At 51.1% G+C, this 16,864-nt stretch overlaps 1 protein-coding gene across 3 annotated transcripts in view; it reads left to right on the forward strand.

The window, feature by feature from the left end:
- CIB4 (calcium and integrin binding family member 4) overlaps positions 1-16,864 on the forward strand; it is a 99,072-nt gene that overhangs the window by 49,931 nt on the left and 32,277 nt on the right. For all 3 annotated transcript variants that reach the window (XM_070573090.1, XM_070573091.1, XM_008513043.2), the window contains exon 3: positions 6,681-6,777. In XM_070573090.1, the coding sequence (XP_070429191.1) occupies positions 6,681-6,777 (97 nt within the window). The remainder of the gene's footprint in view (positions 1-6,680; positions 6,778-16,864) is intronic.

A 16,864-nucleotide genomic window follows, 5' to 3' on the forward strand; every position in this document is an offset into this window, starting at 1 on the left:
TAGGTTCTGTTTCCCACCTCTTTCCTCCTCTATGGAAGATGACCTCCCAATAGGAAGGACATGGCTTGATCTGTGTTGTACTGGGGAGGCAGGTGCCAGTGACTGATGCTAGGGAAGGCTCCACCTCAGTCCAAACTTCCCTAACCAGCCTCTCTCAAAGCTCTCTCCAGCCTGCACCTTCCTTTGACAGCTCCATGCCTGAGCATGAGGGGCCGATACCTGCCCCTGGGGAGCTCCTGTTCAGGAGGCGCCCGCCCTTTGGGGCCTTGAAGAACAGGAACGGGTCAGTGCTGGGGGAGGGGTTGGGGATGCCACTGCTTAAGGAATGCAGACTGGATGATGGAGGGTACTCTGCCTTTGTTTCTCCATGTTGGAGACCTTCAAATGAGACAGAGCAAGACAGGAACTGAGGGGGACCGAAATGCCAAGATGGGTGGGGCACCTCTCTGCTGTGTCAAACCAAGGTGAGTCTCCAGACCCAGAAGACCACATCCTGGGCAGCAGCCGAGAGTGTGGAACAGCTGTCAAGAGTTTTGAAGAATGGAAGAGAACCGGAGAAGGAGTGGAAAGCTGCTTCAAAAAGGGAAAGGCACCTCATTTGGCCATTGCACTTGCATCAAGAGGGCGCGGATGAACTAAATGCTTCTACATCCACCCATCAGTGGGATACTGCCCTTAGAGAGAAGGAGGAGGAGCTTTAGGTTTGGCGCGGAACCATCTCCAAGGGATATTGTTAAGTAAAGAAAGCGAAGTGCAGGGGTCTTCCGGTTAATATGGAGAATTGAGCATCTTTTTTTCTCTCTGTTCCCTCTACTAAAAGGAGAGTAAAGGAATTAGAAAAAAAGAAATAAACCCATAAGGACAAAAAGAACTGAAGAGATGACAATAAAGGAGAGTTTCAACAAAAATTTTAAGAATGGAAAGCAGATGGATAAGTGATGCAGATAGCAGAGCAGAAAGCTGAAAGCAGGGATTGGGATGCTGGAGTCAAGCGCCCAGAAAGCTGCAGCAGTCTCTGAGTGCCGGGGTGCAGGGTCAGGCGAGACCAGACAGGTGGATTGAAAGTCTTACGTGATCCCTTCTCTTGCCCTGCAATCCACTCAGCACCCCTTCCCCACCCCAGCAGAAGACAGGAGCTTACCATCTGGGGAGAGTGGAGCCAGACAGGCTCTGACTCAGGGCCACCAGGCACAATGACAAGCAGGGATGAGCTTCCGGTCTGCTTTTAGAGCCTCGCTCATTATGTATGCATTGAAAGCAAAAGGACACTAGGTATTTGAGAAAAGAATTTTAAAAAGCCTACATTAAGTCATATTATAACAACATTTCAGAATGCCAGAGATAATGAGATGCTCCTAAAAACTTCCGTAGAGAAAAAAACCAACACATACACAGGATCAGGAATCAGAATGGTTTGGACTTGTGTTGGAAGACAGGACTATTTTTTCCTTCAAAAGTCTAAGGAAAAAATTCCAATCTAGAATTAAGTCCTAGCTAAACTATTAGTCAAGAGAGAAGGTGAAATGATAATATATTTTGTTTTGCTGAGGAAATCCACCCTGAGCTAACAGTTGCCAATCTCCTTCTTTCTGCATGTGAGCAGCTGTGACAGCATGGCCACTGACAGACAAGTGGTGTAGGTCTGCGCCCGGGAACCAGGCCTGGGCTGCCCACGTGGAGCATGCTGAACTTAACCACTAAACCACCAGGGCTGGCCTGAAATAATATTTTTTGATGTGTAAATTAAAAAAAAAATGATCTCCTTTATGCACCTTTTTAAAGGAAGCTTTTGGAGGACGTGCTCCATTAAAACTAGTAAGTAAATTGAGGAAAAAAGAAAACTTAGGATCCAGGAAACAAAGGAAGTCAGCATAGAGAAAGGCAAAATGAATATCAAAAATGATAAGGAAGGGAAGCCCAAGGATGACAACAGTGCCTGAAAAGCGCTTAGTCCAGATCAGAATTAGGATTCAGGGATTCAAAGAGAGATGCCTCCAAGAAAACAAAATGAACCTATAGATGATGTGATGTATAAACCATCCTGAGAATTTTAAAGTTCTGCAGAAAGTTTGGAGATGAAATAATGAGAGAGACACTGAAACCTGAACAAAAGAAAAACATAAGTGATTATGAACTCTGGGAAAAACAAAAACCTTGAAAGAAAGAAAATGTTATCATGCTGTAGTAGGGAACTCAGCTGTGAGCAGTGGTTGAATAATACAGATAAAATATACAATAATATGTATAAATATAAAATAACGTGCTTATAATAATAATGATTTAAACACCAAATATTGATTCAGGCAAATCTTTTTATATTAGGAGGTTGCAGGATGGAGAAGTATATAGAGAGGTAAATTCTCTTTTTTTTTTATAGTAAGAGGTCACAAGATACTGTCAACAATGAAAAAATATCAACAAATGGCAGTATCAGCACAGCATTTAGAAATACAAGTAAATATGAAGTAATAACCAAGAGAAGTAGCAAAATATTTTTTAAATGCTGCCTCTGGAGAGCAGGGGTAGAGAGGTGTGCGGAATACTGGATATTAGTAATGTTAGTTGTAAGTATTATAGTACTATTTGTGCTTTTAGCCTACTTAACTGTATTACTTTGGTAAATTAGACTGGTATATACAGGATGCTACTGTTTTTGTAAAATAAAGGGTTAAACATACATACATATGTACGCAGAGAATATCTCTGGGAGGGTGCACACACACACTCACACACACACACACACAGACAAGCCGACCATAGGTTAGCTTCTTGGAGGGGACCTGGGACTGACTACATTAGGGTGAGTGTGGGTGAATTGTCTGAAAAGTGAAGGGACAGCTTTGTTAGGGACACCAAGCAGTCCTTGCGGTGGCTCAGGGAGCAGATGGCACGTGATGCTCAGAGGACAAAGCAGCCATCATGGGCTGCCACAGCCAAGTTGGGCCAGACTATGCCCAACTTGTCACTTTGTGACAATTTTCCTGTGTTGCCTTTGCCAACGTGTTGCGATTTTCCCATGAATGTGACAAAGAAACGTGGCCTGGAGGACAGTGCAGTTGGATGGATTCATCCAGTTGAAAAAAAGTATCCATGAGACCGACAGGCAGGACTACCCTGTGGAGAAGGGCTGCTCTGCCCTAGTTTAATACTTTCCTACGTTCTTGTCTCTGACGTAAAGGCCTGCATAGGACATAAAGGCCTGGCCACCAGATCTCAGATGACACATGCTGGGAGGGGCAGACCACATGTGACATACTCTGGTCTTAGAGCTGGCCCCTTCCAAGTCCAGGGCTGCCTTGGCTTGACTCTCCAAGAAGGGGTCTATCTACCCTAAATTTCTCGCCTGTGAGAATTTTCATATCTTCTTGGTCTCTGAAAGAGCAGGGTCCCTTTGGCCTCAGCTCCAGGTCAGCCCTCTCCATCTTCTGGTGGAACTGCTGCCCTGGAAGTCCTCACCTTCCAGATGTCTCTTTGGGTTCAGCGCATGGGCCCTTCTGGGCCCTTGTCTTCAGCTGTGGCTGCAGATTCTGCATCTGGGGTCTGACCCAAAGAGGGTGCATATGGCTTCCTTTACACCTCCACGGTTGAGTCTGGGTCAGCCTGACTCAGTCTATGCAATTTGGACGATGCTGTCTCACTCAGGGATGGCTACTGATTCGATCTTGGGCTAGGTATGGGTCTGGGAGCCTGAAGCTTTGCCCCTAACCTCTGCACAGGCTAACACGGCCATGAGGCCACTCTCCTTTTAGCACCCCTGAGGTCCCCACACCTTCCAGTCTCCATACGCTGTCCTGGCCATTAGCTCCTGGTTCTCCTAGAGTACTGGAAAGGCAGTAGGCAGAGTGGTCACAGGCTTGCTTCCTGGAAGCCAAAGGCCTGGGTTCGAGGCTCAGCTCTGCCAATTACTAGCTGTGTGACCGTGGGTGAGTTTCCTACCCTCACTGAGCCTCAGTTTCCAGACTTAGAGAAAGCGTGATATGAGAGTAATAGAACCTAACCTCATGTGGTTACTATTAGGACAATCAGATGATCAAACCTGTGTCAGGAGTTAGGGCAGTACCTGGTGCGGGGGTCAGTGCTGAGTATGTGGAGCTGTTATGTTCATGGTATTATCATCTCCTTTCTGCAAAGGAGGAAAGTGGCTCAGAGAAATAAAGTGATTTGTCTAAGGTCACACAGCTTGGAAGTAGCAGATCATGGGACTAAAAGCTACATTTTCAGGCTAAAGATAGGGCCGTTTATAAAATACCTGCAGGCCATACCATAGGGCAAAGGACTCTTGACTCCATGGGAGGGGGTGTAGCCCAGGTGTCCGAGCCCCAGCTGGGATGAGCAGAATGGAAATCAAGGCTCGTGCAGGAGCTGCGTTCTCAGTCCTGCCTGTACAATACAAACCCGGAAGCCTGCAGAACCTTTGGGTGTCTGGGCCCCACTTGGCCTTGAATGAGAACCTCCAGGGGCGGGCATGGATCCTTTTACAAGCTTCCCACATGATTCTAGTGTGGGACCCAGTTGAAAACTGCTAAATTAGAGGGCCTCAGAGGCAAGGGGGTGGACGGGATGCCAGAGAGAGGTACAGAAATAGCCTTAGAATGCCTGAACTAGAGGGAGCCAGGGGGATCTCTGAGACTCATTTTACAGAGGGGAAACTGAGGCAGGAGAGGGGACACAGGAGGTCCAAGTTCTCACAGAGTGTGAGCAGCGAAGCTGGTCTCCTCCCCCATCTCAGGGCCTCTGGGCCCCCAGACAGCCCCTCCCCTCGTCTGGGCTAAGTGTGGAAGGGAGCCACAGCTTGGCCGCTTGGTTTCTGGCAGGCTGAACGTGTGAGTTTTTCAAATGGCTTTGACTTTTGAGTCCATTAGTGATTAATTCAGAGTTCCATTTAGAGCTGGCTGATCCATATTTGGAGGAAGAGAGAACATTTTGTGGCAGCTGAGATGCAGCCACGATTCATCTGTGGGCAGCCCACCCATTCGGTGGCCTGGGAAGGCATAAAGTCCGGGCAGGGCCCTCCTGCGGCACCCCCTCCCCAGAAGGCACTCCAGGGAGCTGAGAATCTCTCACCTGGGTGGGGTGGACCTTTGGGGGTGGGCAGCCCAGTCCAAAGAACCTGGTTTAGGGTTCTGACCCCACTCTATCTCTTCTAAGCTATGTGACCTTGGGCACACCTCTTAAACTCTCTGAGCCTCAGTTTACCCATCTACAGAAATGATCACCCCTATACCTCTCCTACATGTTGTTGGGAAGATTCAATGAGATAATGCGCTTGAGTGCACCCAGCACACAGAGCTTGGTGAACAAGGGGAGAGGCTGGCAAGAGCAGTAGGGCTCCTCCTCTTTCCCTCAGCAGTCCTGCCGATCTTTCCTTCTGGGCCCCTGGGGACAGAGCTCAGGTGTCCACAGTTCCGGCTTTCACACCATTGTGTGACCTTAGGCAAGTTATTTTACCTCCTTGAGCCTCAGTTTCCTCTTCTGTAAAATAGAGATAATGGTCCCTTCCTTGCAAGATTGTCAAGCAGGTTACACGACAAATGTCCGTGAGAGTTGGCAGCGTGCAGCGGGAGAACCACGGTTGGGGACAGCAGGAGTGGTCCCCCCGGGCGCCGGCCATATGGGTGCGTGGCCTCAGAGAATTCTTAGAAATTAATAAAATTTACTGAAAGTCAGTCTGCTTTTTGTTATCACCTCATACCAGAATTCTAATAATGACAGTGATAAAATACTCCTTTTGGCTGGGGCAGACTGCTCCCACTGCCCCCTCCCCTTGTAGGCCACTGGACGCTCCAGCAAGGATGGCTTTCTTTTCCTCCTTGCTGTCTTTCAGTGCCCTCCGCCCCCACCCCCATTCTTTCCTGGAACATGCTCCCCCCACTCATTCCACACCCCGCTTTTCGGCTCCCTCCCAAACTTGTCAGAGTAAAGTCTCTGGTGACAGTTCAGGGCCCCTTAAAAGGCTGATGGAGTCTGTCCTCCATGAATATGGGGTGGGAGGTGTGGAGGATGGGGGCTGGTCCTCTCTTGGCCTGGGCAGAGTTCACTCCTGCCCTCTTCCTCTCGGTGGTCACACAGCCATTTTACCTTTGGCCTGCCACTCACAAGCAAAATTCCCTGGACCAGTGTTGGGGCCCACAGACAGAGACATCCACTATAAGATCCATTGGGATGATTGCTCAGTCCCACAGTCTGTGGAACCAGCTTGCTGGGTCTAGGGTGGCTGTGTGGTTTGCTGGCTGCTGGCAGCTGGGTTCTAATCCTGACTTGGCCACACTCTCACTACATGACTTCTTTTCTCTGGGCTGCAGGTGGGGCTGGGCAGATGGCCTGGGTAGCACACTGGCGTCCCCAAGGCCCTCCTGGTTTCTCCATCTGTAAATGAGGGACTAGATTGAGTGACGACAGAAGTCCCTTCCAGCTCTGATGTCTTATGACTAACACTTGGAGAGTATATTCCAGGCTACAGAGCCCATTCACCTACCTTTCCTCATGCCCAGCTCCTCTTTGCATTCTCCATGGTATACTGGGCACACTGGAGCCTCAGGGATGTTTCTAGAAGGGAGGAATGACTTATAACTGCCTTTTCTGTGTCAATCAATCCAACTTCCCCTTCCTCCCAGGAGAGCCCCGCCAGGGAGGGGGCTTGCTGGTGTCCACTCCTCAGCTCATCATGCCTCTCTTCTTAGCATCCACGACACCTTCCTGAAGCTCTGTCCCCCTGGGAAATACTACAAGGAGGCGACGCTAACCATGGACCAAGTCAGCTCCCTGCCGGCCCTGAGGGTGAGTCCAGGATGGGCGTGGTGTCACTAGGATCAGCTGAGGGGCTGAGTGTGCTGGTCTGTTTCCTCACCTGTGAAATGGGTGAAGTGGTGGGAGTGGCTAGGACTTTCCATGTGCTCCCTAAGCTTCCTTACACTCCAACAGGCTGAGCTTGCATGAGCTGTCAGCACCCTCCACTTCCAATCTTGTAGGGACCATCCTTGAGCCTTTGTCCCTGTGGTGAGAAGGCCCTGCCCTTCTCCCAGGGCACCTGGAAGAGCCCAGAGGTGTACAATAAAAGGGCTCCCCAATCCCTCCTGAGACTTCAGTTAAAATTTGTGCAGTGCATAGAGAGGCGATGTCAGGGTAACAAATCCTGACGGTGTTAGGCTTCCCGATTTTTCATTTGGGTCTCAACAGAATAATGGTTTGCATTTGTCATTGTGCAACGAGAGCCCATCTTCATTTCTGTCTGAAACAAGATGGGCTCTGAGAGGGCTGGGCACCTCCTGGAAGAGGGCCGGGGATGGGGTTGGGGGGCGGCGGTCCTGAGGGAGAGACCACATGGGTGGAGGGGGCACACATTCAGCGAAGGCTGCGCGGCCGCTCTGAATTGACAGGCCCTGTTCTGGGGCAGAGACAGGGAAAGAACACAGAGCTGGGGCTTGAGAGAGAGGCAGGACCAGAGAGGACAAAGGCAGGAGAAGGGGTGTGGAGGGGATGTGATGTGGAACTGGGAGCTGGGGTCTTGGAGAGGAAAGGAGCAGAATCCCCCGAAAACTGAAATAATTGGAGAATGTGCCTGTGCAAGATACGAAACGAGGAGCCTGTCCTTCTGATACCCCTACTCACCCACACACCCCTTCACACCCCACACCCACGCAGGCATGTCTCCACATCCACACCTCCCACATGCACACGTGCGCCCACACTTGGATGCTCAACACTCATCCATGTGGCGGCTGGGACCCGGGGTGGGAGCCAGCCCAGAGAGGCGAGCCCCAATGGGAAGCTTCTGCCCTCCCCTCCCCAGGGGGGGTTGGTGTCACTGGTCAATCCCAGAATGTCTGATTGTTCAGCCTGGAAAGAACCTTACAGACCCCCCCAGTCGAATCACTGTCAAACATGCTCTGCCTGTTTTACCCGTCGGAAACCCGAGGCTCCAGAGGGAAACAACTTGCCCAGGGCCACAAGGACAGCAGAGCCTGGACCATCAGGCAGGACTCTGAGCCCCAGGCCGGGCCCTCCACTTCTAATCAGGGCTTGGCTCAGCAGTGACCGTGTGTCTGGGTCTGTAAGGCGCCCTGAGGGCACAAGGGGAACACCTGGCAAAGACCTGCCCTGGAGGGCTGGCACGGAGGGTGACCGCTGACTCATGGCCCCAGCACTCCACGGGGAGCAAGCACACACTAGTCGGGCCTGGGGGCTCTATTCTGAGCCCAGAGGAGCAAGCACCGGACTGGATCAGAGGACAGGATCTGGGCCCAGCTCCATCACACCACACCAATGACACATCTCCCCTCTAAGCATTAGTGTCTTGTCTGTAAAACAGTATATACAGCCTATGCTGTGTAACAGACCTGCAGGGATGAGGCGTCCTCCTCCACACCCTCCACTATGCTCCCCACCCACTCCTCTCTTCCATCTCAGGGGTGGGAAGCCAGGTAGGGTGGGGGCTAGGGGACAGCAAGGCCTGAGAAGAACAGAGGAGGGGCAGATGGGGCTGGACAGGAGCACATCGGGCAGCAACTCTGGAGGGTCTGGGGTCTGCGTGGCTGTGGGCTCACCATTTGGCAACTGAGGCAGGTAGCGGATGTAGAGAATGTCAGGCTGCTTTAAAAGAGCAGGGACTCAGGCCAGCCCCCGTGGCCTAGTGGTTGAGTTCAGCTTCGGTGGCCTGGGTTTGGTTCCCAGGCACGGACCTACACCACTTTGTTAGTGGCCATGCTGTGGCAGTGGCCCACATACTAAAACACAGAGGAAGATTGGCACGGATGTGAGCTTGGGGCGAACCTTCCTCAGGAAAAAAAAAAAAAAAAAAGCACAGGGCCTGGAAGAGCAGTGTGAGGGGCGGCTCTTCCCCACACAGGCAGGGCTGGGGTCTGGGGCCACCTCCGGAGCACAGGACCCCCCAGAGCTGGTTCTCTTGACTGTGGCTGCGAACTGAGATGGAGTCTTGGGACTTTCTTATTTCATCCTTCTAAATGGTCATTACTTTATTCTATCATACAAAGAAAAACCAGTTCATTGTAGAAAAACTGGAAAACACAGAAAAGCAAAAATATGGTAAAAACATCCACAGCCCACCTCAAGGGATGACCGCCATGACCATTTTGCCTTATTTCCTTCCAGACTTTTTTTCTGCGCAGATGTATGTGTTTATTGGGATCACATTTACTTTTTTGTACTTTTTTTTTCATTTGGGATTCTCTGTTGCTTTTCCAACTGGTTCTGAACAGCCAGAACCATCGCATGAATTGAGGATGCTGAGCTCTGGCCACTTCTGGAGAACTAGGGGTGGGGCTCTGGGCCAGGATCGGATGAGCTGGGTTTGAACTCACTTGCTAGCCGTGTGATCTTAGGCAAGTCACTGCACAAGAGGAATGATTGGGGATGGGGGTGGGGGTGGAGCAAATAGACCCCAACCAAAGAAGACTGGGTGGGAGGGGTGCAGCCTGGAGCCTGTTTTTCTGCAGGTGAAAGGTTGTTTTTAAAAGAGGAAAGGGCAGGCTCTAGGTGTTCCCACGCACAGGCCCAGGTTCAAGGACGCAGTTTTCTAGACCATACAAGGAAGCACTCTCTAATCATGAGAGCAGCGGGAATGATCTCCCAGTCACTGAAGGGCACCAAGCGGGGGCTGGCCAAGCATTTGCCAGGGTATTCTAACACATACGTAGGTATCAAAGGGAGACGGGACACGTCGGTGCCCTCCTCGCCCTCCGAGTCCGTGGTTCTGGCCCTGGGGCCTGGTCTTGTTCTCTTTTGTATAATCGACCACAGCACGTCCCAGACTTTGGACTTTCATAGCCCGATAAAATTTCAAAAAAATTTTTTTGTTGAGGAGGAACTAGCTAGAGATGCCAACTTCCCAATTTTGCCAAGCAAAGGCATTAAAAAATGTCATCCACAATCACCATTTCATTTGTTTAACATAGTCATTTGGAACAAAAATGTGAGAAGGATCTCATCCCAGAAACAAGAACAGTTCTCTCCAGACACACCCCTATTTGTCCTTATTTTCTCCCTTTGTCGCTGGTTGTCAAGAACTTTGTCATTGACCATCCCTGGTCCTCAGACTGGCTTGTGGGGATTCAGATCTGGGACCGAAGTCCTCCTCTGGGTCCTTCCTACCCTGGGCGAAGCAGAAAGCTTCCTTCCCACAATGAGCAAGGAGAGGCTTGCTGGGAAGCGGGGGCCCAAGTGTCCCTGTGTCCTCTGCGGCCCTAAGGACGGGAGCTGCGTGACTCACACTGCCCAGAACACATCTCTGCAAACGCTTTGAGAACTGGGCCCCAGGGAGCTCTGGGTACCGCTACAACTTGGCTCAGGGGCTTGAGTGGTCTGGGAAGAAACTTCTGTTTTCTTAACCTGGATTCACTCGGGGAAAAAGTAGTTTAGTTAATATCGGGAAGGGTCTGCTCGTCAGCAGAGAGCAAGGCCAGAGTGGCCTGGGCAGCAGAGGGTGGCGGGAAAGGCCTGATGACGAGAATGCCCTGCCAGGCCGGGACATGGTGGCCCTTTTCCACTCAGAAGTTTCTGAGTTTGTTTTTTTGTCTGCTGCTCTCTTTGGTGTATTTAAAAGTGAATTAGCTCAATGCTTCTGTTCTTGTAAATAATAATCTTGCTTTCTGTAAACACGGATGAGTAGTGGCATGGTGTGACCCGGGCTTCTAGTTTCTGGGGCCAAGATGACTGGACAGTAGGGCTCAAGGGAAGAGCTTGGGGTTTCAGAGCTGCTATGATGGACTTGCTGCACTGAAGGGGCCACGGCCCTCTTCTGGCCTCTTCCCACCTCTGCCTCTGGGGTTCCTGCAGGCAGGTGCTCTGGGCACAGCCTGGCCCCTACTACGCTGGTCGCTGATCGCAGCATCAACTCTGTAAAGCACAGAGAGGTTAGGAAATGGCCTGAGGCGTCAGGAGACAGTCCAGGTGTGGCCCCTGGGGTATCAGCTCCATCTCCATTTCCATCTATCCCCATTTTTTCTGAGCCTCTCTGATATCTGCTTATAGGCTGGGCCTATCTGCTCAGGATAGCTCGAAAAGAACTTACTCCCAAGGCTTTTAGCCATGAAAAGTCCTGATATTTTTTCAGTCACTCGAAAAATCACCAGAATAGGAGGGGCAGAGATGGGAGTTGTATTTTTTTAATTTTTTTTTTAGTTTTTAAATCAAAATGATTCATGCAAGCCCAGAGTCAAGTTGCCCTAGGAGGGTCACCCCCATTTCCCTTCTCTAAAGGCAACCATTTTCAGCTCTTAGCTGATTCTTGGTATTTGCCTCCAGATCTCTAAAGAGCACCCTTGTATGGCTCCTTCTAGATATCGCAGCCTTTCACTTCCCCTAGAGAAGAGGTTTAATTCTTTTCCTCCCCTAGGCCCATCCTGCACATCACTCGCCATTCCTCTGCCCTTCCAATGCAGTCATATCATGATTTTGGTTAGACCAATATTCAGGGTTTCCATTATCATGACTGCATATGCCATTCAGAGCTGAGCCGTGCAATAGACTATGGTTACTTTTCCCTTTCTGCACATTTCGTTGTGGTGGTTGTCTTTCCCAGATGTAATCATCGTTTTTGCTTAGTTTTCTACATACTTATCATTAAGTTGACACCATACCTCTGCCAATCATCTAAATCTCCTCCAAGGAATTCAGAAGTGAGACATTTTCTACACAGCCCATTTTCTTGGCAGAATTTCTCTTGGAGCCTTCTGAGTTGCTCTAATCAGGGCTGGGTTGCCCTGTGAGCCTGGTACATGTTGTCATTCTGGGATCTTCTTTCACAATCATCAAGATTCTTTTCCTCTTCCCCTTGGATCCCTCATTTCCTGTCTTCCTCCCTCTCTGTTTACTCCCTTGTTTTTGTGGAGTGCATCCTTTAGTAGCTTCTTGATAAAAGGTGCATGGAGGTAAATGTTTTGCCACATTACATATCTGAAAACGTCTTTATTCTCCCTTCACATTGGACTGAGAGTTTAGATGGAATTGAATTATAGGTTGGATGTTATGTTTCTTCAGAATTTGGAAAGCATCACTCTACTGCATTTCAGCTTTCACTGTTGTTACTGAGAAGTCTAAAGTCTTTCTGTTTCCTGATCTCTTTTTGTAACTTGTTTCTTTTCTTTCTGGAAAAAAACGATGTGAGTTGGTTTGGGTCTTTTTCTTCATGTATGGGGCACACAGAGGACCCATTCAGTCTGGAAACTGTCCCTCAATTCTAGGATATTTCCACTAATTATTTTCTTTGATCATTTTCTCCCCTCTGTTTTCTGTGTTTCCTCCTGGAGCACTAACATCTAGTCATGAATTGGCCCATCACTTTTCTCCCCTTCTCTCCTTTTTTTCCTCTTCATCTCTTTGCTCTTCTTTGTGGGGACTTTTCTCAACTTTATCTTCAACCCTAATTTAGTTTTCCACTTCTGTCATGCTTCTAATTTTCAAGAGCTCATTTTTGTTCTCTGTTATTTCTTTTTAAAATAGCACCCTCTTTTTCCTGGATGCAATGTTCCCCCCGATCTTTTCACCAAGGTGCTTTTTCCCCACTAGTTTGTTTGGGTCTCTGTGTTTGTGTCAGAGGCCTTCCTTGGGTATCTGGTAGTCGTCTGCTTATAATTAAGAGTGGGGAGGGGCTGGTTCCATGGCTGAGCGGTTAAGTTCACGGGCTCCGTCTCAGCGGCCCAGAGTTTCACTGGTTTGGATCCTGGACGTGAACATGGCATTGCTCATCAGGCCATGCTGGGGCGGCGTCCCACATAGCACAACCAGAGGCACTCACAACTACAATATACAACTATGTACTGGGGGGCTTTGGAGAGAAGAAGAAAAAAAAGATTGGCAACATGTGTTAGCTCAGGTGCCAAGCTTAAAAAAAAAAAAAATAAATGCTGTGTCAAAGCTGGAGTCCCTGGGTGGAGTTTATCGACTGGGAGCTCCCCTGGAGGGTGAGCTGAAGGGGCTGTTTCTTGAGGATGCTCTAGAGAAGATGAGAGTAAAATTCTGGCTGCCAGTGTCCTGGAGCGAAGTCAGGAAAGAGGGCTGGTGGAGTCCCAGGCTTCAGTGCACAAGAATTTATTTAATCTGCAGTTCTCAACGCGGCTGACGTCCCCAGTGCAGAAAGTCTCTGTGGTCTCTTCCCAGAGAACAATCCTCCAGTCGTCTGCAGGGACCAGGGAGGGGCAGTCACCCCACAGCGTCGAGTGGAGGGGGAGGCCTAGAATTCCAACTGCTTTTCAACACTGTCAATCAATCCGGCTTTCAGCCAACCTTCGTTTCCAGTGTGACCAGTGCCCCAGTTCCAGAGCCTTTAGAGGATTCCGGGGGGGTAGAACAGGTTGATAACCAACTTTACCCCCCATGGGCTCAGGGTCCTGCTCTCTCGTGCCTGGTGGGTCAGTTACCACTCGTTCCTCTGCTTCCCACGTAGGTCACTGTGTGACTGCTGCTGTCCTCCCGTGTTCTCTCTGTTGTTATGGGTCATGCCTCTAAAGACTTCCTTTAGTTTCTGTGCGAGTCAGAAGGCAGCGAAAATAGAGGCGAGTGTTCAACGTGTCATCTTTACCCAAGAATAACACCTGCATTCCTAGTGTTCAATAGAGCATTTCAAAAATACCCTCTCCTCATTGTTGCTGTCTCAGAACCTTCCACACAGACAGCAGCTGCCCCCAAACTCTTCTCTGGCTCTCTCTGCTCCCAGCCTCCCGAATGCTCCACCCGGCTGTTGTCTTCAGAGCTCCCATGCTGTCCTCTCTCGCTTCCCGTCCCCACACCACCCCACAGCCCAGCCAGGCTGCTCTGGGAGCTGCCCCCCTCCCCAAGGACCTCTGGGAACTGTCACTCCTTGTCCTGTTGATTATCAGAGGGAAATTCCCATGGGTAAGAGACATTTTCTGGAGTCTGATGGATAGGCGTTCTTACACCTGGTTCTTGTCCCTTCACCCCGTAAGTAGCTATGATGTATTTACTGTGTGTTGTGCACTGAGAGGGCTTGGGGACTCACAAGGCCTTTTCTCATGAAATTCTGGGTAAAGAGTAAAGAGAAAAAACCACAAGCCATGGGGGCTTGGCAGAGCTCAGATTCTGACCCCAGTGCCAAATGCTGGGCCCAGACAGATGCACCCAGGGTACTCTGGGCACGGGCCCTCCTAGAGAGACCCAACCAGAAACACCTTGGTCATGCTCTGTCGGCATCCCTCCCCACTTCTTAGGATGCTGAGTGGCCTCTGGAGCAGCCAGGCAAGTCTAGGCACAGCATCCCTCCCCCAGGGCCCCAGAAAGACCTCCCTGGATGCCGTCCTATGGCTGGGCCAGGGCCGGGGCTTGGTGCTCAGGCACCTGGACATCAGCTCTCCCTTGGCCGCAGCCGGCTGAGTTATTATCCACACTGACAGCAGAGGGAGCAGGGATCAAAGGGTAGGCAGTCCATCCAAGGAAAACACTGCTCTTATAAATGACTGTCCTGCGTCGTCTGGCAGAATCCTGGGCTGGAAGGGGTCCCAGCAGCCGTCGGGTCCCTGAGCCCCTTTTCTGTGGGAGACGGCACACTTGGAGAGGTTTGAATCTGCTGGTACCACTGAGGTCCAGATGGGAGGGCAAGCCGCTGCTAGACTCGGGAATCTGCCTCGTGTGGTGTTTGATCAGCTTTGTCAGAGCCTTTTCGTGGCCACCACCTCACCGCACCCCGCAAGGGTGGGGAGGCCTTTACAGATGAAGAAACCCAGGCCCACAGACAGGACAAGACCCATACAAGGCCGCAGCGCTGGGCAGAGGCTGAGTCAGGGTGGGAACCCAGGCCTCCCGCTCCAGCCTCAGATCTGCTGCACGACCTGAACTCCCACCACATCCTGAGGAAATGCCATTTGAGGCTAGATCCCTGATGGGGAGCTGGCCTGCCTGCTCCTGACACTCACCTCTTGTCTCCGTGAGCTCAGGGCAGTCCTCAGAGCACCCATATTACCAGAGAGCAGGGGCGTGAGCATGTAGGGGAGGCAGCAGCCCGGGAGGGGGGCGTCTTTGATCACCCACAGCCCCGGCCAGGACAGCTGGAGAGTGGTAATCCTCATGCTGTATTTAGGCCACTGCCCTGAGCCCCTCCCTCACCCTCAGATATTCTCCCTGGCTTGCTAAAAAAAGAAAGATTGGATGGTTGTAGCAATTCTGCTTTCCAGCTCCAAATATCCGCTGCCATTGGTCACGTGCTTCATGGCTACAAGCTCTTTTCATGCTGGGCTTCATCCGATTCTCACGGCAGGTCTGTAAAGCATGGTGGTATCTCCCTATCCTACAGATGAGGAAATTGAGTCTCTGAGAAGTTAAAAGCTCTACCCAAAGCCACACAATTGCAGAAATACTTCTATTCCTTCCTTGCCATACTTCTCCATCTTCTGGAGGAAGATGAAATCAAGGTCACCAAGCAGGTGACACATGCGTGTGTGTGTACATGTGTGTGGCGGGAGGAGAAAGGAGGATGGGAAGGAGCTGGTGGCCTGGATAGTTGGTGACTGAGGCGGGAATGGCTTTTCCCGTCTCTGGCTGGGACCCCCTCAAATGCCCGCCGTTGGGCAGCAAACCACACGTGAGCGGCTCGTGGATTTGGGAGGCCTGTACTCAGGCCCCGCTCGTTTTGGCATGGCCCTTCCCAGAGCCCAGCCTCCCAGACTCCTATGGCAGGCCTGGGAATTGTCTGCTTCCCAAGTCCCCAGGCCAGGCCCCTCCCCTAGTACCCGGACTCTGAGTGGAACAAATGTTCCAGTGAAAAAGAAGAGAGAGAACAAAGGGGCAGGCCTGCCCAGTGAGCGCCCCAGCCCAGCCTCCCAAGCTCCCACCCCGAGGCCCCACCTCATAGGCCCTGCGGTCACTCCGAGCCTTTCATCTCACAGGAGAGAAGTAAGCTGGCTCTCGGAGCACCGCCTCCCAAGATAAATACTGGGGGTTGATCAGAGACCCAGCGCCTCCCCAAGTGGAGCGAGAGACCTCAGCTCTCACTCACCCAGGGCTGCAGGCGTGGCCACTGCAGTCTGTTCAGCAGAGCTCAGGCCAGCTGGCCACCCCGTCCCACCCTCCCAGCCTGCCCGGAAATCCGTGCTATGCTGGGCGCTGTGCTGGGATGTCGCGCACACATCATCTCATTTAATCCTCAAAGTAACCGCAGGGAGGGAGCTATTATCCTCACTTACAGCTGGGAAGCAGAGGATCAAAGAGGGTAAGCAACTGGTCCACAGTCACACAGCTGACGAGAGGCAGCCACTCAGCCTCCAGCACTCGCTCCCCCTCCCCCAAGGGGAGGGTCCTGACTCCCTGACGCAGAGTCAGAGCTGGGAGGGCAATTTGGCAGCTGGCTTCCTCCCTGCATTTTCAAGCATCATTAGATCTTTTTCTGACAACTTCATCAGTTAGCAGGGTTCAGAATTGGCAAAAATCCTTATTTAGACATTCAGCCAAAGAATTAAGAAGTGGTTGGTTTCAGAAAAAGCTCCATGATGTAGGACGCAGTCTTTGCTCTGGGCTGAGCCGTCAGCAGCAGAGAGGTGGGGTCTGGCCTCCACTGACACCAGCAGCCTCGGGCATGTCACTGCTCTTCTCAGGGCCTCAGTTCCCTCATCTTCCAAACGGGTGTGACAATGCCTCCCACACAGGTAATTAGGAGAGACTAGAAGGTGGGGAAGACTCTGTGTTCTAGTGGCTTTTCCCTCTGCCAGCTGACTGGCTTTGGGCCAATTCCTTCCATCTTCTTGGCTTCAACTTGCTGTCTGGACCCCAGGGCCAGGCACGATGACCTGGGGCTCTAAGTTGGAGTGATGGGGTATAGCGAGCCTGAGGGATGGCCAAGGGCAGCCCCAACCCCAGGGCATCCTGGTGGGAGATCTGTGCCCTGCAGCCGCTGCCTGTTTGT

The sequence above is a fragment of the Equus przewalskii genome, chromosome 14 (assembly GCF_037783145.1).
Source record: "Equus przewalskii isolate Varuska chromosome 14, EquPr2, whole genome shotgun sequence".
NCBI lineage: Eukaryota > Metazoa > Chordata > Mammalia > Perissodactyla > Equidae > Equus > Equus przewalskii.